General features: G+C 41.5%; 1 protein-coding gene and 1 long non-coding RNA gene across 5 annotated transcripts; one reads left to right on the top strand and one right to left on the bottom strand.

Moving 5' to 3' along the window:
* Nucleotides 1-84: 84 nt before the first annotated feature.
* sim (single-minded) lies at nt 85-20,454 on the bottom strand. 4 transcript variants are annotated; one of them, NM_001275599.1, is made up of 8 exons: nt 19,966-20,454; nt 5,353-5,547; nt 3,960-4,129; nt 3,537-3,638; nt 3,205-3,396; nt 2,933-3,132; nt 1,904-2,010; nt 85-1,815 (listed from the first exon to the last, which is right to left on the bottom strand). In NM_001275599.1, the coding sequence occupies exons 2-8, from the start codon at nt 5,525-5,527 to the stop codon at nt 743-745; spliced, it is 2,019 nt and encodes a 672-aa protein (NP_001262528.1). In that variant the 5' UTR covers nt 5,528-5,547; nt 19,966-20,454; the 3' UTR covers nt 85-742. The 4 variants fall into 4 exon arrangements, with proteins under 4 accessions (NP_001262528.1, NP_731771.3, NP_001262527.1 ...); NM_169495.4 differs by having other exon boundaries at nt 3,205-3,372; NM_001275598.2 differs by lacking the exon at nt 19,966-20,454 and adding an exon at nt 15,479-15,687 and having other exon boundaries at nt 3,205-3,372.
* Nucleotides 20,455-20,532: 78 nt separating this feature from the next.
* On the top strand, nt 20,533-21,391 carry lncRNA:CR46530 (long non-coding RNA:CR46530). The gene has a single exon (NR_190039.1). It is a non-coding gene; the product is annotated as a long non-coding RNA:CR46530 (long non-coding RNA).
* Nucleotides 21,392-21,482: the final 91 nt, after the last annotated feature.

Raw genomic sequence — 21,482 nt, 5'->3', positions numbered from 1 at the left:
AAACCAAGATTACTAAATTAAATAATAACTCTAGAGGCTTCCAGCGGCGCTTATTTGAAAAAATCGAACTCTCGCTCTTTTTTTATTGTTCACCCACGTAATAATTTGTTTATTCAAATTAGAAAAATTCTCGATAATAATAGATTTTACATTTACAATTATTTACTTGACTTATGAAGATCATATTCGTTAACTGCATAGTGGAGCGGACCCTGCACTATTTACACATTATTGCATATACATATGTATATTCGTAGATCCGATGTGTATGCATGATTATGGGGGCCAAGTGTATGCGCTTTACTATATAGTTATAAGTATAAGTATGTGCAATTAATTTAAGTTAGTTTGTATGAACAGTTTACAGTTAGGCCTTACAACTATTTATTATTAGAATTTGTATTTGCTTTTGCATTTGTTAACAACGATCATTCCGCATTCTTAATTTCTTAGCATTTTGTATCAATTTCTTTGTAACTTTACACTGCACAATTAACGCGAACGCATTGCATTGGGTAATGCATGGTGGGGGTGTTAAATAAATAAAATAGAGGCATAGAGGAGGTCCTGAAATTCAGATGGTGTGTGGCTCAGCCACATATTACAATTTCGAACTGAGAACTCAGAGGTGTATATAACATTGCAACGGATGGTGGGGTGGGGGCAGTCGACGTTTTATAAACAACAGTACAGTAGCAGTCAAGGCTCATCGTCCAACATTTGGTTATTTACATTTTTAGGATCACCAGGTGGCGTATTGGTATTGCAGATGCTGCTGCTCCATCAGATGCTGCTGCTGCTGCTGATGCTGATGCTGTTGCGAACTGTTGTCGGAGAAGTAGCTCAGCTCGAAGTTGTGACTCAGATCGCTGTAGGTCGTCTGTGAGGGCGATGTTTCGTTCACAATCGAGGCATTTCCGGTGGACAGCTGCCTTTCGCTCTCCGAACTGCTCGAGCAGCTATTCGAATTGGCCGAGAATGGGCGTATCATCGAGGTGGCCACATCCACCGTCGCATCGTAGTCATAGTAATAGTGATTGTTGTTATTGTAGTACAGGTTGCCGGTGGTCGTGTCCGGATACTGCATCTCCGTGGAGTAAACGCCGGAGGACGAGGCCGACGCACTGGATCCACCGCCCGCACTTGAGGCGGTGCCACCGCCCACACTGCTGCTCGAGCTCACCACCAGGTCGTTCAAGGGCGGATAAAGCTGCGTGTAACTCAGGCTATCGTGATCCATGCTGCCGGACTGCTGCTGCTGTTGCACATGATGGTGGTGCCACACGCCGTTGTTATTGTTGCTACTACTACTACTATTATTCGTTGGGGGCACGGGCGTTACGGCCGGCTGCAGCGGCAGCTCTGGCTCGAAATACGGATCCAGCTTGGGACTTGCACTGAGGGCCAGACTAACTGGCGTACCCGGACCCACCGGCTGACCCGTTGCTCCGGCGCACTGCGGCTGCACCACCACCGACTGCTGGGGCACCACCACCACCTGGGCCTGCACCGCTTGAGCCACATGTGCCGCCTGTGCCGCCTGTGCCGCTTGGGCCGCTTGGGCCGCTTGAGCTGCCTGTGCCGCTTGAGCCGCCGGCGATATGGGCTCCCGCTTCACAACGCCCGTCTGAATCTCGTTCAGCACCAAGTCTTTCACCTCTCGTTCGCTCAGCACATAGTTCACGCTCACGATGAACACTTCTCGCGAGGATCGCGAATTGTGCACCAGTGTCGCGTACGACTGCACCCACACCCAGCCGCCGCCTTTGGTGAGGAAGCGGTAGTACTTGGTGGTCACTTGTCCTTTGTACAGCACTATTGATAGGGAGAGAAGAAACAAACTCGATGAGAATGATGTTTTATGGAAATTATTATGGCAGTGTATTGGGATGAGTGTACTTACGGATTTGATGAGAGCAGCGCATGGCCATGATGTCCGCGGCGTGGATATACTGATACAGGGTCTTCTCGATGAGGTCCTGCGGCTCGTATCCTGTTAGCTGCGATACGCTGTAAGCAAATAAACAGGCAAAAGGATGAGCATGAGAATGGGGATAAGTTTCGAGGTCGAGGGCAAAAGTTTCGCTGGCTTATTTAAACAGTGAATGAATGGTCATTGGTGTTGCCTTTGTCGCTGGCGTGTTTTATTCGGTTGGTTTACTTTTGCCGACTCCAATTCAATTATGCAGGAAAACAAAAAAAAAAGAAGCGGCGAAAAAGGGGCTGATTTCCCGCTCAGCACTTTGGGGTTGTTTGCTGCGAAAGTGCGAGGGCGCCAGAATAGGATGGCAATATGCTGTGTGGCATCATGAGGGTAATTGAGTGACAATAATGTCAGACAAAGTGGGCTGGTTTTTTGGCCCGGCAGGCACTTACACAGCGTCCCCTTTCCCCCTCAGCACTCACTCACACACTCACACACACGCACAGGGACAAAGGAAAATCAAGCTCAAGAGGGAAATGATTTGTTTTTCCTTTTGTCATGTCGCCACCGTCTTGCTTACATTTCCTTTTCCCTACTCGATTATTTTTTTTGTTTTCCGCCACTTTGAAAACATTATCTTTTTGGGGGCGTCTGCTGGTACTTTTTATCGTGGTGTAAAAAACGAATTCTGCGGCCCGTTTAAATATTTGCCTAGTGTCGAATATACGGCAAACAGGCAAAGGATACTTTCGAGAATTTTTTAAGTGCAGTGAGAAAAATTATGCTGTGAAAGCACCAGGCTACACGGATAAAAATTGGTCTTAGAATTACATTATGATATTTAAGGATATTAAACATTAAGGATATTTAAACATCCAATAAATCGATGTTGTAAGATTTATAGGAATTTCTCGAGTGGATTTCAATACAAAGTGATAGAAAATATGCAGACAACGAACTATTCATCTATTTGTGCCCTAATTAAATGGAAATTTGAATTACACTTACCGTGCATCGAAGAAGATGAGCTTCATGTCCAGCTTGGCCCGGAACATGAACATATTCTGGTGCAGCTTGATTTCCGTGATGGCGGATGAAGGCAGCGAGTGACCGACGGCCACCAGGCCGAGATTCTGGATGAGGCTGCCCTGTCCATCCCCGCGATCGGGATAGATGCGAGCCTTCAGATAGCCGGAGCAGTGTATCACCTAAAATCATCAAGTAATACAAGGATAAGCAATCAATCCATTTAAAGGAATGGTATGTATAAAATTCTTTACCTTAAATCCGGAGGTGGTGAGGCCCGCGTTCCTTTTGGCCAGGACGCACTTCATGCGCAGGAAGAAGGTCTTCTCGATCTCGATGGTGTGCGATCCGCGATCGTGGTCGTAGGCGGATGGATGCTGGACGCCATTGGGACTGCCGATGGGCGTGTGCGTCTGGGCGAGCTGTAGGGAGTTGAGAAAGGCGGCCTGTGGCGTGAGTACAAGTCAGAGTAGGATGGATGCATGGCAGTGAGAGAGAGAGAGAGAGATGGAGAGAGAAAGAAAGAGAGCGCAAACATTTTCAAATGTTTCAAAGGACTCTGTGGAAACACGGATGCTCTACTCACTGGATGCTGGTTGATGTGCGGATGCAGCGACAAAATGGCATTCATCTCGTCCTGATCGTAGTTGTGTATGTACTCGAATATCGAGTTGCCCGTCAGCTCAACCTGGTTAAAAAAAAGAGATAAATAAACCATTAAATATTAAATTTATATAAAATATATCCTATACTGATGTAAAGTTAATTTCTTTATGCTGATCATATAAGTGGAGCTATGTTAATTTGCTCCACCAGCACTGAGTGCCAATTAGTGGGCAAATGCAAATGAATCGTCTTTACTGAAGCCACAGCACTTGGGTGACCTGCACCATTCAAGCCCATTGACTTGCAAATGCAAGTGGTGGCCAGGATACAAAAAGGCAAATTCAGGTGGCCCGGCAAATTATGCGCATAAATCAGGACAAGAGATCCATTCACCGACACTCACCTGACTGAGGCCCAAATGCACGGAGGCCGTTTCCGAGATGTACATGATTTTGCCATCCGGAGCCACCACGAAGATGAATCCGTCCAGCGTCTGCAGCAGATGGGAGCCCAGCTCCTTGATGGTGGCGCCGCGTTGCATGGCAGGCGATGAGCCCCAGGCTTCGCCAAGACCTACAAAATAAGATTTAGATTTATGAAACATGTTTTATTGTCTTTAAAAATGAAATCTAAAAAGTTCTTGCTACTTAATACAATCAAATTGTATTCCGTTTTAAATGATTTTTATATAGTTTTATATTTAAGCTGTCCTTTCTATTGTCTCCGTTTGATTGGACTTGGATTTAGTATTATGTCAAGCTCCCGTTTCTATTGTCTTATCCGCCCCAATGTCCTGAATTAATTGTTTGTCATCCGCTCGAAGTATCTTAATTCGCAAAATTCCCACCAGCAGCAGTGGCAGTGGCAGCACACGCCCTACTTGCCACTGCTGACGTCTAAATATTATTCCCAATTAAAGTCATCGAGCGCCGTAGGTGGCCCATTCACAGCCCACCATTCCACCCACTGGCCCACCCCCCCCGACTTTCATCGACTTCGCACCATATATACAACATATATTGTGTTGTACATAATACCACTGGCACTTCCTTGGCCCGTCCGGATCTCGTTGTTTGTTGCCTATTATTAAAATAATTATTTCAATAAAGGCTGAAAAGAAAAGCACAAAACGGTGCGGCAACAATGGGAGCGTCAAACGCCCAACCAACCGACCGACCAACGAACCACCCACCCACTCACTTCTCGAGCAACCCTCTTTGTCAGCAGAAAATCTCAGTGGCGCACGCTCACATGGTCGGTGGGGAAAAGTTCGGGAAATGTGTGTGTGTGTGTGTGTGTGTGGGGGGGGGGGGGGGGGAGATGTTCGAGTTCGGTTTTCCAGTGCGGCTCTCGCTGCTCTTTGAGTGAAACAACCAAGCAGCCGCCATTGTGTTTTCGCCAACCCCAACCAGCCGCCCACTTCATCCTGCTGTTTATTGTCTGCCCATTTGTTGAGTGCTATTTCCCTGTTATTTCCCTGGCCGATTCTCGCCAACATATGCTTTAAACAAACATAGCCGCTTAAACTTGAAAACTGGCAGCGTAAAATGGAATGAAATGAAATCATTGCAAGTACATTGGAGTTAAAGTGAAAACAAAGGAGCATGTCCTGCTGCGAGGATATGACGAGCTTGGATTATAATGAGCGTGTCGGTCGCGTGGCTGTCAAAGATTCCGCATCATTTGCCGTGTAGCCACAAGGCGCATTTCACACGAGATGAAAAGCCAAGAGCGGCGACAAATTGAGCGCCAATCAAGTGAGTTTTTCCGCAGGACGATTTTCCGATTGAACTTACCATCGGGAAAGACTTGGCGCATTTTCAAATACGACGTGGTCAGCCGGATGACGGAGGCCTTGTCCAGTTGCGAAGTAATCGCCGCCGGCAGCGGCAGTAATTTGGCCAATTCACAGAATTCCGTGTTTTCCTTTTCACGTCGCGTGCGTGCCGCATTTTTGCTTTTCTCCTTCATGGCACACGTTTTGGCTATATCTGCAAAAATCGAAATAACCAAAAAGCATTTTTAGTAACAGAGGAGAAAGTTGGTAACAAACTAAAAAAAATGAACGTTGATATATTTCGTTGCCAAAAACCACAACCGACCATGCAATCTGCTCTCATAGCAATCCTTGCGCACTCGCCGATGGTTAGTCATTTTAAAGATATCCTTTTTTATAGATCCTGCTTTGAGACTGTTGCGAGCACCTTCTCAGCACTTGCTCATATCCCTGCAATCACCTGTTTGCAACTGAGCCGCTTTCCAGCGGCACAAGCACTTTTAACAGTTTCCCAACTGATCCCGAAAAGGATCTGTTACCTGATCCTGAGAAAACAACCTGCCATTGGCTGCACTGGATTTTTACCTGTTTACCCGGGGCAATTGACTTTTCGCAATGTTACTAATTTGCTCAGATCATTTTTGCCGAATGGCGAGACGAAAATAGCTGCCATCTCACTCCAAGTGACTCCTGCATTCAACAGGTTGACTTTTGCCGACCGCAGGAGTTTCACTTATATCTATATGCACACAGACACACACACAAATATTCTGGTGTCTGTGCGAGCACATAATACCCAAATGATGTCCCACGCACACTGCCAAACAAAACGAGAGTTTAGGAGGTGGCGAAATTTATATGCACCACACTCACACACATCCACAGCCAGGATGAGGATGACCCACAGCCGGAATCCTGCCATTGATAGTTTTCGAACGTGATTTTGGCGCAGTTTTGGCAAAATCTAAGCCATTGGAACTCCTGCTGCTTTATTTTCCATCGAGTCACTTTTTCTGTCACTCTCAAAGAAATTGGCCATTTACCTAAATGTACCGAATGGCTGGAATTCGCACGTAAATACAAGTTTATTGACTTAGGTCACGTATCTTAAATGTTTTTAGTTTTGCCGCTAATTTGCCCACAAAAATGTTAGATATGCAAGTTAATCCGACGTCTTTTATGGCCATATAATGCAATATATACCTCAAATTTTATACTTCAACTAAATGTATATTGGAATAACTAGAGCTTAGCTAATTTATGATAAAAAATTAAAAAATAAATCAAAGCCAAAACTCCAATAAAGTGTTTCCTTTGTATTGATAGTACTTTGCATCCATTTAGCAGCAAGAAATGAAACATTTGTCAAAAGTCAGAGATTGAGGGAATTGTCGACATCCGTTACGCATTCGCAGGAGCAACAGATTTGCCCAACGATCATAATCCTAAAGAGTATTCCGCGCTAATCCGCAACGCAAATGTGCCAACATGCACGTCTGAAGTGAGGTTGCTTCCCTTTCTCCGTTGGCGAAGTGGAAATTCCAGGGGAAATAGGGGAAAACTGAGGCGTTCCCATTTAGGCCGCGATTGCCATATTTGACTCGACTAGCGTACAATATGCGGACAGGAGTCAGCCAGAGGGTTGGATATCATATGCCGGCAAATCCATTTAATAGGATAGTTTACGAGCCGTAAGTGGGTCAAAATTATTCAGGATATAAGCCATTATTCCATTTGAACATTACAGCATTTCATATAGCCATAAATACGGGAATATGCCATTGATATATCAGCGTTTGTTTCAATAATCTCAATTCTGGATATAGGAAACAAAGATGTAATCAAAACATGCTAGATAGTATGAAATCATCGTAAAATGTGCACATCTTTAGGATTAATATTTTACAGAAAATTAAAAAAATGTTAAATAAATTGTCATTTCAAATTTTTTTTCAATTATATTTATAAACCCTAGGGCTAAAAAAGTTCCCCTTTCACGACAATGAAACTCAAACTTTAACGATCTTTTCCCGGAAAGCGTATAAAAATGCGACTCATGCCTCGAATGGCAACTCAATGAACCGGATCTCAAGCCGAATCCCAGCCCATCCAAGCAACTTGACCTTAATCTGGTTACAGGCAAACAGCAAACTGAAAACAAATGGCCAAAAGTTTAAAAATAAAGTCAACACAAATATTCACACTGAACTTGAACTAGAGAGTTTCACATAAGGAGGACAATGCTGTGGGAATGGGTTGGTGTGGCATGGAAACAGGTAGGATGAGCAAAGATTCCCACGCAGCGGAAAGTGGAGAGTCCATAAAGCAATTAACAGGACACTGGACGCTGGTCCGATGCTAATGTGGGTGTTGCGGGTGAGGCGCAACAGCGCCTATACCCTATATCCTGCATCCTACATCCGATCCTGCTGCTTCTCGCTTCCCATCAGGACGAGCCACAGGTATGGATATGCTAAAAACCCGATGCTCGCAGCTCATGTTCTCACGCTAGCGCATCGCCATCGGGGAATTTCCAATCGGCCAATTGATAACCAGTCGGGGAAAAACGGCCAAAAAAGCAGCACATGTCCTGGAAGTGTGAGAAACTTGCGAGGCGGCCAGGCTTACCTGCCACTCCTACCGGCACCTCACTGCGATTCCCACACATTGCCGAGCTGTCCTATCAGGTGGGAAGCTGTGGCCGTGGCCGTGGAAAGCGGAAAATCGCCATACGCTGTAAATGTGCGTAACATATGCCGGGGCCACAACGATAAGAGCTCTGCTCCTGTTCCTGCCAAAATGTTTCAGCACTCGAAGAATTGTGTGTTGAAAAAAATATATCTGGTTGAATCTAAAGAAAATAGCTAGGATAGCTGAACATTTCATTCGAATCCGTGCATGAAAATCATTTTATTAATTTTATTTTCATCGAAAGGTTCAGTCGTTTGAATAAACTTATTGAACTATACAGCAAGTATAACAGAAAAATATCTCATTGTTCAATTGTGTTTTGTAAAGGTATATGATTTTTCAAAAAATCTCAATTTATTATTCCATAATTTAAAATAAACCTTTGCATTTACCTAACCGTACTATCGCCGTACTATATACTTAAATTATTTTCCTCGCAGAACCCCTTTTCTTTTTTCTCTGTGCACTTTTGCACCCACCCACCCCCCACACTTGCGGTCCTTCGCTCTTTTCCCGTGTGTTTTTCCAACGCACATGAAGTTTTTATCTTGAAACAACAGTCGGCGTCGCGCCGTTGAAGGGGCAACCTCCCTCCGGAATGGGTCGCAAATTTTAATGCTCAGCTCGCGCTTAATTTTCGGATTAAAACCCGTAAAGCAAACAGCGGCTAAGGACACCACCAGACCAGGACAGACCGTACCATACCATACCAACTGGATGCGGATGTGGATGTGGATACGGACTCGCATCCGGACTGGTTGCCTCCGTATCCGTACATTAACCCAATTTCAATATGCTTTTTGATTTGTTTGCGCGGCACTTTAACATTATCAAACAAAAGTTTATGCAATCCGAGGGGTGTTTGGTTGTGTGTGCTGCTGTGTGTGTTTGGGGTGTTTCGAGGGTGTTGGGCGTGCGTTTTTAATTGCCTGCAATAACAAGTAACGACGGTCGCAGCAACAACAACAACAACACTACCAGCCAAAATCTGAGAAAAGAGGCAACAAAGCATTGGCTTTGTTTTTGGTCGCCCAAATCCGCTAATTGCGCACAGTTGTCGTTGTTTTTGGCCCCGTTAAGTTGGCAATTGGCCCTTTTATGGCGCCCTAAATTATGCAAAGAACGGCCTATTGATTAGCATAATGGTTTATGAGCACGGAATTAAGCAAAGATTGCGAGCGCGATCCACAAATTCGGAGAAATAATCGTCTACTGTCGCTTGAGCATCAAAAGTTATTAGCCAAGAGATTTAAGTATAAACCATTTAAAGCTTAAACCATTTTTCAAGATTGAAAAGTATAATTTATATTATTTATGAAATTTAATAAAATGTAATACAATTTAAGAGGGAAGTAATTTTATGGGTAATGAAGCGGTAAAATAAATTAAATCAATGAAATAGTTCTGTCTTCAAATATTCCAACAAAATCTTTGCGAAATTCTTTTATTAAATAAATTGTTATTTGTATGTATTCCCTTAAATCACTACAAAAAACGAGCTATTTCCACAAATTAAATGAATGCAGTTTTTAAAATGCTTAAAATGAAAAAAAAAATCAACAGCATAAATAATAATCCCAATAGTCGTGCATCAGTTGCAAATGCCAGTTTAAACAGCCAATGGGAACTTAGTGCTTTTGTTTGTAAATGGAAGTTGTGCAACCCAATATACACTTTATTTAACATTAATCGGGCAAATTATTTTGCATGAACTTAACCGTAAATCAGAAATAAAACACAACCAGGGCAAACAAATTGGGGAGCAGCGAAGTGAAAGCAAATAAATGGCAGCCAAATCGATCCGTCCGACCGAAGCCATAATCGTAATAATAATCAACCAGCACATCATAATCACTGTTTTCATTACACTATATTTTCGAAAAATAATTATGCATGTATTTTATACGTGTTTGTATTTGCATTTGTATTTGTATTTGCTCAACAAACATAAACGAGAGCTGCCGCTTCGAGTTTGGAATTATGTGGGGCTTTCGGAGGGGGGAAAAAGTGAAGTGGATGGGGGCGTACAAATAGCCAGGGCAAATACGCAAAGCGATGAGGCGTTCAAAATGCGAAAGTAAACTTTCGAATGGAATAAAAAAAAATTTGTATGTATGTACATATATATATATATGTATACAAGCAACAAATACGGCAGCAGCGAAATGTGTACCAGGAGCAGCCAAGCTATAAATACGGAAAATCTCGGAAATATCACGTAAAATCGATCAACAATACAAACTTTCAGCCAAATGGCCGATGGGCCCCCATAGGCCATAGAACAATACGAAAACCAACAACAATTCCCCTGCTCTCGGAAAATCAAACAAGTCAAAATGTGTTGCACAGCAGCACAGTACCAACTTCCAAGGGTCAAATCGATAATCATAATTTGAGGCCCCGAATCTGGACACACACACATGTATGTACATATGGTATGACTATCTGTACACATGTCCGACCTCACCTAAGCGTAAATACCCAAACACCTCCATTATCACTTCCTCTCCAAGGTGCAGCCAGTCGAGTCCAGTCCATTCTATCCCCTCGGAATCGGAAAAGGTATCAGAATCGAAATCGGAGCTGGACTTCCAACCGAACCGCCATCCATTGTTGTCATTGCCGTACGTGATGTTCACCATAAATTTGAATTTGATTTCGAATTTGCTCCAAAACACCAACAGCAGCGGGCACAACAATGGATCCGGACGAACCTGGAAGCCGGCTACCATCGCTGATGGTGGACACTGAGCAAATAGCCACGGGGAGTGTGATTCCAACAAATAGACCAACATGGACAAAGTGTAAACACGTTACACCCATAAGCCCACCAGGTGGAGCGAAGGGAATTCGGGTGACAAGTTGCGAGCAAATTAACATAAGAAATATTCCAGGCGAAAGGGGTAAGATTACTAGTAAATGGTTAAAAATATATCTATTTCACGATCTTCAAAAAAATTTATGTTAATTTTGAAGATTTTTTAACTATTACAAAAATAGTAATGCAAATATTTCATACATTTGTATATAAATAAATTGAAGGAATGTAAAATCAACAGAGAGTGGATTTCAACATCACCTTAACTAAATAAATCAAATTTTAGTTTATAATATTATTAAACAAATAATATTTGCACAAAAAATCTGTTGCTTCCGTCGCTTATAAGCTTCTCAGAATCGCAATTCCAACATTTCGTTATTAATGACAGTAATAAAATCATATCGAAATGGTTCGGAAGCCAATCTACTGCGTATTCATTTAGCAGTTGACGATACCAATTTTCCGCTGCAATAAAAACTGCAAAAACAAAAAAACGGCGGCAATAAAAAAAGAACAACAACAACAGCAGCGGCAACTACAACTACAAAAAAAAACACTGTGGTTGAGTCTTACGCTCTGGTGTAAAATGAAACAAAAGTATGGTTGGAGAAAAATCAATACAAAGTCACGTTTTAGAGAAAATCACGTTTCATTAGATACCTATGGGTATACACAAACGCGACTACATATACATATATGAAATATATGTACATATATACCGACAAGGCATTAACATTCCATTGTGGAATCGTTTTATGTAAGCAAAAACTATAGTTTACAATTAATTGAATTGTTTTTAAAAACATCTTTTGAATGCAAATGTTAAGTGAAATGGAGCATTTCGAATGTCTCTACTTGGAAAATACATAAGCACTAATATATTCAGATTGCATATAAGTATACAATTACTTTTTATTTCACCTTGAAATTTACGACACTTTTCACTTTAATATCAAGGCTAACGTTTGTGTTTCCGACTAAAAATAGTTGAAGAAATAATTTTCGAGGGATGATTGGCGGAAGGAAAAGAGTCTTCCTCCCCCAAAATAGAGTCTCCAAAATAAATATAGGTGCTAAAGACCGGGTAAGTCCGGGTAATTAGTTGGTTTCCCCAAAAATAGTGTTGAAATAGGGAGATTTCTGTGTTTTCATCTACGGTTTAAGTGACTTTATGAAGCGTATCTTTTCGAATGATAAACTGCTTATGACTAATTAAATTAATCTCTTTGGTAAAAATATTGTGGTCAGGCGATAATAAAGTGCTCAAGAAGATTCAGCTATCTTACATCTTTTTTTTTTATGATAATCATTTATACATTAATCTTTTGATAACAAATAAATTAATAGTAAAATATATTTTCTTTTTGAAGAACAAAGAACAAGAACCATATTCTTATCATTATCGAACATTTCGTTTACGAAATAATATAATACAAGGTAAATCAATTTTATAGTGGCACTATTTTCCAGAATAAAGTGTTAAAAGGGTTATTTCTGGCTCATATTAGCATAACGAGTTGAATGAATCTCCACATTTGCTTTGCTTAAAAATGGTTACACTATCAAAGTTGACGTGTTCGTTTGTACAGCGCAGCAAAATTACAGCATTAAGCGGATTTCCTCACTAGAAGTCAAACACACACACACGCAGGACGGCACCCACACTAACACCCAAGATAAACACTCACCGATGCTGAGGAGCAAGAAGAGGAAGCAGAACAAACACCCCCTGAGAAAAGGCAAGCCCCCAACGTGCAACACACACAGAACATTCATCAACAAAAAATGTACGAGACAAAAGAATTTAAAAAGCATCAAATCCTAGACGAGACCAGAAATACGACAAACGAGCGCACAGGAAACAATCCAAAGCCCACGGCACTCACACTGCCAAACAAAGACACACACACACATACACTGGCATGGTGGAACCAGCAATACAACATTAAGAGCGCAAGAAAATGGTGTCTCAGTCCCTTTCCCAATTCCAGATCGAGTCCCATTCCCCAGGTAGCATTTTAGAGACATTAGAAGCGGAGCACAGTGGTGCATGTGCTGTCGAACATGGCACGAAAATAGATATGCCCAAAGGTCGCTGACACTTGAGCGGAAGGTGATTGTCATTTGGTAAAACATTATTCTGTTGGGGATCTCATAAATAAATAAATAAATAAAGCCACCACTTAGCATTTGCTTCTTATCTTGATCGTGAGGCAGCATTTTAAATGGGTACTTTTAGCATATCTTTTTTTAGAAATTTTAAAATCAAGAAAAAGTATGGAGTCTCTTTGGTAAGGTAGGAAGTATATTAGGTTACTTTTGTTGAAACACAATATTTCTTTTAAAAACCTCTTCAGGATCTAGTACCGGATCCACCTTTTGTTTGTTTTACTACATTTAACTCAAGGTCGAAATTTATTTATTAAGCTTATGTAATGTTTATGTAAAAAAAATGTTAAAAATAAACTCATTACATTTTTGTTCAACTAGTCGTATACGAAATATCGATAGTCATTTGAAGCTCATAAAGCTAAGGCGCTTTTTACAGTAAAACTTTGACAAAATATTACAATTAGAGAATAACAATAATAATAATGTTTTTAACTCCGACAATGATGGTAGTCTTGCAACAGAAGGGCAGATCGTTTTAGACAATAAAAAAAACTTTGTGCTACTAAGAACAAAGCCTTTATAGCTATAGAAATAACAACTTTAAAACTTATATTATAAAAAACCATCGACACTGTGCATGGTTCATTCACCGACCATTTCAATACGGCTGTGCTGCTTTGGTGGCTGTTTCAAATGCTGTTGTTCAGTGTAACAGACCGAGATGAGCAGGAGAATGGGGGGAGCGGAAAACGGGTTCCACAACTTACACAAACACACACACACACACACAAGCGCACCAAAAACAACCACCCTCTGCGGCAAACAACAACAGTGCGCGCAAGCGAGAGCGGAAGAAGAAGAGCGGCGAGCATTACACACAAACACACAGCCACACGCACAGGCAAACAGCCTGGCAACAACATTTTCTCATTGGCTGACTTGGCCTGGAAACTGGAACTGGCATTGGTGTGAGTGCGTGCGTAATACGTATGTTTACGCTTGTGTTTGTATTTCAGTTTGAGTTTGTATCGCGCCACCGCTCCGCCCACACACACAGTGGCACATAATTGTTGTGTTTGTGTTGTGTTTGTATTGTGTGTGCCTGTCTGGCAACGCCTTAATAATTGTTATTTGAGTTTCATTTTGTTTTCGATGCTTGTGTGGGTGTTTCTCTCTGCAAGAGTGTGTGTGTGTGTGTGTGTGAGGTGTCTGTGTGTGGGTTGTAACACACCATTAGCGAACATTTCTGGCATTTGAGTTTTAAGCGTTCTCCTTTTCTTATTTTTTTTTTCTTTTTTAACATTTTGTATACATCTCCTGTGCGCACCTACATGCGCACATTGGGCACTTCCGCTTGTCAAAATTCAATGTCAGTATTGTCACTTCCGGTTGTATTGGTGCCTGCTGCTCTTTGTGTGGGTGAGATAGAGACAGAGTGAGAGAGGGGCTTCTTCCTTTACATGGACGCCATTTTTATTCACTTCATTTCTAAGCAAGTCGTTAACATTTGATATTACCCTTTGAAATGCTAAACATTTTACTGCCTCCATAAAAACGTAAACGAGAATTATTTCCTTTATCTAAATCGGGATCTATAAATATGTACTTAACGAAACTAATTAAATGTGACAAACAAATAAAATTGTAATGGCAACAGCATTTTAAGTCTTAAAATCATGCAATGATTTATGATTTGAAGGATGGTAACAAAAGAAAATTCTTGTATTCTGTTGCAGTTTCATGTTATTTTTGTTCTAATTTAAATAATCGTTATACCTGAACAAAATATAGTAATATTTTTAATTTATTAAGTCTTTTCATTTTAAATATCTGTTCTTTAAATTTTAGAATGATTTCGAGTTCCTTGTTGCTTGGCTGGTACTTAAGAATTTTTAAAACTTTCCATATTTTCAAAATCTCTACAACTGAAATTGAAATTCGATATGTTGCAATTCCGATTCCAAATGCACGTCGCCACAAAACAAAGGCAGTTTGCCCCAACAACTACGTCTCCTGTCTCCCTCATCCTCCTGCAGCCTGGGCAGACAAAACAAATCATTTTTGGTGGCTACCGTATGCAAACAAAAAAAATTTCAAAAAAAAAATGGAAAAAACAACAAAGTCAAAAAACAAGAATCCCGAGACACAGTAAAAACAAACACAGTGCAGCTGCAGCACACAATAAAAAAAAATGTTTAAAAATGTTGAACCAAAAAATTTAGTAAAATTAAACTTGACATAGAGTTTTAAAAAAAAGATTTAATACTTTCCCAAAGTCATTCTATAGTTTAAGTGACAAATTATCACTTCCAAAAGATACTTTATAATTTCTATATCAAACAAATATTTTTTATAAAAATATTTAATTATCGTGAAACTAATTTAGTTTGCTACTTAGAACAAAATAATAATGGATTTAGGCACTACTTAGTCCTTTGGCAATATATATTTGGCAAAAAAAAAAACTTTTGAAAATTTCTTCAAGTGCAGCACTGTTTAATTCCTTTTGGGTAATGATTACTTTTTGGATCCATCTCATAAGCGGTCTGCCGGGAGTGCAGGCTGCATCGCTTGAGGGATTCGCTGGCCAAGATGAAGTTGCAAGGGTCCGCGGAATCGTAAATTATGCCACATAAACCGCGCGCGACAATGGGCGGTGAAAAAAAACAAAGACGATACAACGACGACGACGACTTGGTCACTGGGTGCAGTGCGACTTGATCCAACACTAAGCTGACCGCAACTAAAACGCTCCAACCGTCGACGGCGACGCCGCTGCCCAGCGACCGATCCGCTCAGCTTTTTGCAGCGGTCTCGCTGGTTTCTGTGTTCTGGCCGCTCCGCCGTAGATGATGGCTTTCGATCGGAGAGCTCGAGCCGGAGCTCTAGAGCAGTGCGGAGCTGATCAGAGTGGAGTGGAGTGGAGGTTCCAATGTCGCCTTCGCCGCGGACAATGTCACATGCTGGGTGAAAATAAACAAACAGTAGCCAGCATGCGACCATGACTTGTGCGGCGTTAGCAAAAAGTGTTGCATTTCACCCGAATCGCAGCGACTTTACTTTCTTCGCAACTTCTGCTGAGCTCAGTTGAATCGGAGGGCGACGCCAGTTATAATAAATGTTATCCAAGCCCACATTTGACCCCTGAATCAGATATTACTGTGCATAAGCAGGGTCTGATCAGCACGACATTAACCCATTGTTAGCCAGATTTGGTCATTCGAATTTAAGGGTACCATTAAATTAAATATACATATAAAGAAATAAGGGGTAAACGACGATAAACGACTGAAGTATCTTTAGTTCTTAACCATTTTGGATTTTATAATCTCAAAGATTTGCTACTGTAAAAGCAATCAAAATATGTCCAAAGCAAATATTATTATTCAGATATAAAATTTACTTGAATCAGATCCGAAATAAAAGAGGTTAAAGGCAAATTTGTCATAATTCGCTGTCATCGTATCGCATTTTGGACTTTACGCGATTCATTCATTGATCGATCACGAATAGTATGAGTATCTTTTGGCCACTTGTCAGCCGGCTCGGTGGCACGTGTTGCCGATTTGTTGTCGCTGGCGATAATGCTTTTCTTGTCAGCTGCCAGTGGCTCATGTCTTACAATATTTTGGCTCTTTTCAGTTGTCTTTGTTTTTTATTTGTTTATATTGTTTGGCTGGCGTCGATGAGCTAATCGCAAATGACGTTTACAATTTCTTGCACGCGCAGCACAATTTTTGCCCTCAGCTGCAGCGGCGCAGTGTTGTTGCTGCGCTTCTGCTGCTGCTGCAACTGCAACATCTTCCACTATCTGGGCTCAACGTGCAAAAATTTTAAATATTCTTTTCACTTGTAGTCCCTCTCGCCGCAGATAATGGACCCCAGTGAATCACTAGCATATAGTTCATTGAAATATTCAAAATAATAAGAAAAACTGTATTCCAAGAAAGATAATAGTGTGAGTTGCAACATGCTCTATGCTCTAAGCCTAGGGGCTTCCTCCGATCAACCCTCAACTTGTGCAAACCTACATGCCCACAGATCTAGATGCGTATCTCAAGACGTTCGATGATGGCATAATATGCACACATGCCCGTCGTGCACATTGGACACGGAGATTCCCATAATTTCGGCACAAAAATAAAAATTCCCGAACCCTTTCTTGCGGGAAGAGCATAAAAAAACTTACAAGTTTGAAGCGCCAAGGATTCGGATACATGAAGACGAAATGCGGGCTCTGTTATCCGATAGCGAGATGGCAAGGACTAAGATGAGCACAATGGATGCAAGCCAGGATCTCAGTTATTCGACAACGCTGTTCACTTGGAAACAAAGTTGCCTCCGAGATCGAACCGATTCGATATCGGCGCGGGAACGTGATCCAAACAATGGACACAGGACATGTGGCCAGGACCAAACCGAAAACACAGAGTAAGGTATGTGCCACAGTGCTAGGAGTTCGTGTTCTCGCATAAATTATGCCATTAACCAATAGTTGTAGAAATTAGAAAAATATTTCAGCAGATCCCTCTATATAAATACGTATACATTTTGGGTGTGAAAATTGCTTAACTGTTGCTCCAGCTGCAATTCACGCATGGATGCCACCCCTTCGATTTTGTTTTTACGGAAGCTGGGCGACCGGAAAACCCAGCAACGATCCCGGATTCATGGCAGAGCTGGGGCAACCAATTGGATTTGTGGCAGACATAGTGGCGGCAGTTGGACGACAACCTGGGATTGTTAAATACTTAAAGGAACGGGGACGGCTGTGCGGCTCAATTACATTGGCGATTGAGCGTGAAATTGTGATGCATGATTTGATTTCACGTGACAAGGGGACATGACATTGAAGACACCGGCACATATGTGTGACCTAGGTGTGCACTCAGCGAAAATGCTTGACACTTTGTTGAAATTTGAGTCCCTAAGCCTGGCGGCTTCTGTGGTTACTGATATCATTTTATAGATAAACAATTTAACAGGACATGATGCAAACTGTACCCTTCATTAAATGAAATAGATCTTTTTATGGATTTTAAATTTGTTACAATTCTTTTTTCTTTTGTAAGTGGACTCAGAAAATGCTCTAGAATTTGAATGATTTAAGCCGCCGGAAAACGATAATATAAAAATTTATACAACTTTAGCTTCCTACTAACTATATCTACCATCTATGTAGCTGATTATTTTAATATTTTGGAGTCGAATTTGATAGGATATTATAAAATATATTTAAAGTGTCCCTTTGAACTAAAATTGCCATAAATTTTCCGTGTGTATTTTTTCGAGTGTTTAAGTAAGCATGTGAGTTGTTAGGAGGACCAACATCCTACTGAGTCCCAAGGCTCGTTGTCGAATTGGACACACCCGCTAATTTGCTTGGCGCGCGACACCTTTCGGAGTGAAGTGAAGTGGAGGAGTTGAGGAACCGAGGAACCGAGGAGCTGGACCTGGTGCTGGCGACCCGTCATGGTCATTTCTGTTGGCCAGCGACTACAACCAATGTCCAATGTCCGAGCCGAATGCTGTTTTGTTTGCTCGCCGTGCTTTGCGCCCTTTGGTCGGCACTCTCTACATACTTATTTTTTGCCTTCCTGGAAGTATTATAGTAAATTTCTCGCATATCTCTCGTGTGTCATTGTCGCCAGGTCCCCGTATCCGTATCCATTTCCATCGCCAACTCCATTTCCATATAGCATATAGCAACTGCGTCTCGGTTTCAACAACAAAACCACCCCCCCCCCCCTTTCGACCAGATTATTAGTTATTATTTTTGTCATAAATGCAAATTAGTTATGAGCAATTTGCATATTCTACATTCAACTTGAAACGCATACAACTCTCGTTGGTCATTTCGAAGACCCGTCTGAAGTCTGGTCAGTAATGTGGACCCCTGGGCTACTCCTACTTGGGTTTGCTCTTGCCATTTCGCTGTGACAGAGTTGTCCATTGGCTAGACATGTTTTGAAAGGAAGTTTGTATACCCAACTTTCCTTTTCTTGACAATATAAAGGGAAAACTGTAACAAGGCAATGATATTTTAATGTTTTCTCCAAATGAAAGGGTTATAGTGAAAAAGAAGAGTTTTTTTTCTAGCACCTAAAGTCTTATAAAATCGGATCGAACCTACATGGTTCGACTTTAAAATAATGTTATGCGAATTTGTGTTAATTTTTAAAAGAATACACTGATTGAGAGAGCTAGGCAAACTTCAAGAAATTATAACAATATCTATGCAAGAGCCTGGTAACACCAATTGACTACTCAAATTATCTAAATATCTAAAAAAAAAAGGATTTTTTTTAAATCTCAAATATAGTTTACAAATTCAGCTTAATGAAAGACCTCTAACTCCACCGATTCCCGGAGACGGTCATTAAGAAAACAAAACAAGAATCGTTCGCTTTCGTTTTATGGATACTGCGGGGGATTCTGTAGAAAACCCGGGGCTGATGACCACAGCGTCTGGGATTGGAATCCAGCATGGATTTGGAGTCTGCGAGGGGACACTTTTAAGTGCAATTCGATTTGCTGCTTTTCCCTTTTCCCTTTTCATAATTATAGAGAGTCTTTCGGTTGTTTTCGTTTTGGGCCCTGCAAATTTGCATTTGGCAGTGGGGCGTTTCAGTTTATGGGTTCCTCTTTTTTTCGGCACTATATTATTTCGTTTTATTGTTATTGTGGCTAAACAATTATTTCGGATTCTTGGTCCCCGATTTCGGGGGAGGACGCAGAACGTAGCCCGAAGTAACCTCCGCCGACGGCATTGCCGTCGTTGTGGGCGTCATATTACAGACGACTGGGTGACATGCCCTCGATGGCGATGACGACGACAACGATTCCAAGTTCTTTGTTTGCCCAGCATACATACATGTGTTTTCTATTCCAAATGTCGCCTACAACAATTCGCATTGGATTTCACTTGTTCACAGTTGCCGCGTTTTATTGTTACTAATGTTTAATGGTGTCAGAAGGGTTCCTTCGAAGGGCAATGAGTCATCTCACCTCTGGCAGCTATCCGTTTTGCCGCTGGTATTCTTGCAGTTGGGCCACCGTCGATAAATCCCAATAGGAAAGCTCCGTTCACCGAGAGAATCAAACTAAATTGTCGCCTTAACTGCTAGCACATTTTTGCTTTAAGTCGATGGTTTTAAAATAAATAAACTTAAATGTGTGTTGCGGCCGAGCGAGTTTTGTGTTTTTGCCGGAAAAGGTTTTCCTAATGAGCCCGTTAACGGGTATTATGCGATTGCGTTTATGGCACTTGGGCAATTTGCTTGCTAGAATTCTTGACTTATTTCTAATGCACACAGATATTTTTATATATTTATATATATTATTTAACACTTGTAGGCACAGCGAGAAAATTATCCAAACTGGGATATATGTGTATGGATATTATATATATCGGTAATATACATATATGTATATAAGGACAGACGGCGTGGACGCGCAGCTGAACCAGCGAGCGGGCGGCGAGCGAATGAGTGACTACTCAAATGGACCGAGCTCAGCCTGCAGTAACTGGGGGCAGCAGAAGCAGCAGCAGCAGCAGCCGCAGCAGCAGTATAAGCAGCAGCAGCACGGCAGCAACATCACATCCCAGCGGCAACACCAACACACAGGCAAGTGATGTGGAGGCGCGACGAGTGCGCACGCATACGCACACAGAGGCAGCACACACGGACACCACTTCAATCCCCTTGACTGGAAGTCGCTGGTGTTGGTGGTGGCTAAGCATGCAACTTTCCAGCCTTCTTTCCCGTTTACCAGTGCGCCAGTGTGCGTGTATTAATGAATGAAACGCCAATGCCACCGCGCCACCCCCTCCCCGAGCACCCCACCCACCTCAGTTTTCCCACACCCCTTGGTATGCCTGTCCGTGTGTATGTGCTCACGTTTTCCGCCGGATCTGGATGATGTGGACGTGCTCGGCGACCGGTGGCGAAGGAACTGCGCTGCGCATGCGTGCGGCATGCCAAAAGGTATTAGCCAGGTGGATCGGCATTTGGCCAGGTTCTCGAAACAGCATCACTCAGTTTCATGAATAACTATGTCAATAGGTGTCCTTTTGCGAAATGTACGTATATTACTGATCCAAATTATAATTGATGTGTATTCTATTTATTTTCTGAGCGGATCCTTAACAAAAAGTTTCTATATAATAACTTCTAAAACTCAATTTACATATGAATTGAAATATCGGAATAGTTTTACATGTGTATAAGCAATAAAAATATAATTACTTCCGTGCACTTACCTGCATTTTTAGAACTCATTTAAGTTAACACAATCAGCAGCTTATATAATTCTAAGGAAAAAAATAACAGCTTTAAATGGTTAAACTTTGAAAATTAAGTCAAATATAACAAAATTTAGATATTATGAAAACAAAGCAATTGATATGTTAAAAAATAAAATTTATTGAATATCCCAAAAGTATGCTAAATAAACGTTGTAAGAATAGTAGCAACAATATCCAATTGGAAACCGGAAAACCCTTAAAATTTCAAACCTTTTTT

Source organism: Drosophila melanogaster, chromosome 3R (assembly GCF_000001215.4).
Source record: "Drosophila melanogaster chromosome 3R".
Taxonomy (NCBI): Eukaryota; Metazoa; Arthropoda; class Insecta; order Diptera; family Drosophilidae; genus Drosophila; species Drosophila melanogaster.
Note: the sequence above shows the minus strand (reverse complement) of the source record. Positions and strands in the feature narration are given on the sequence as shown.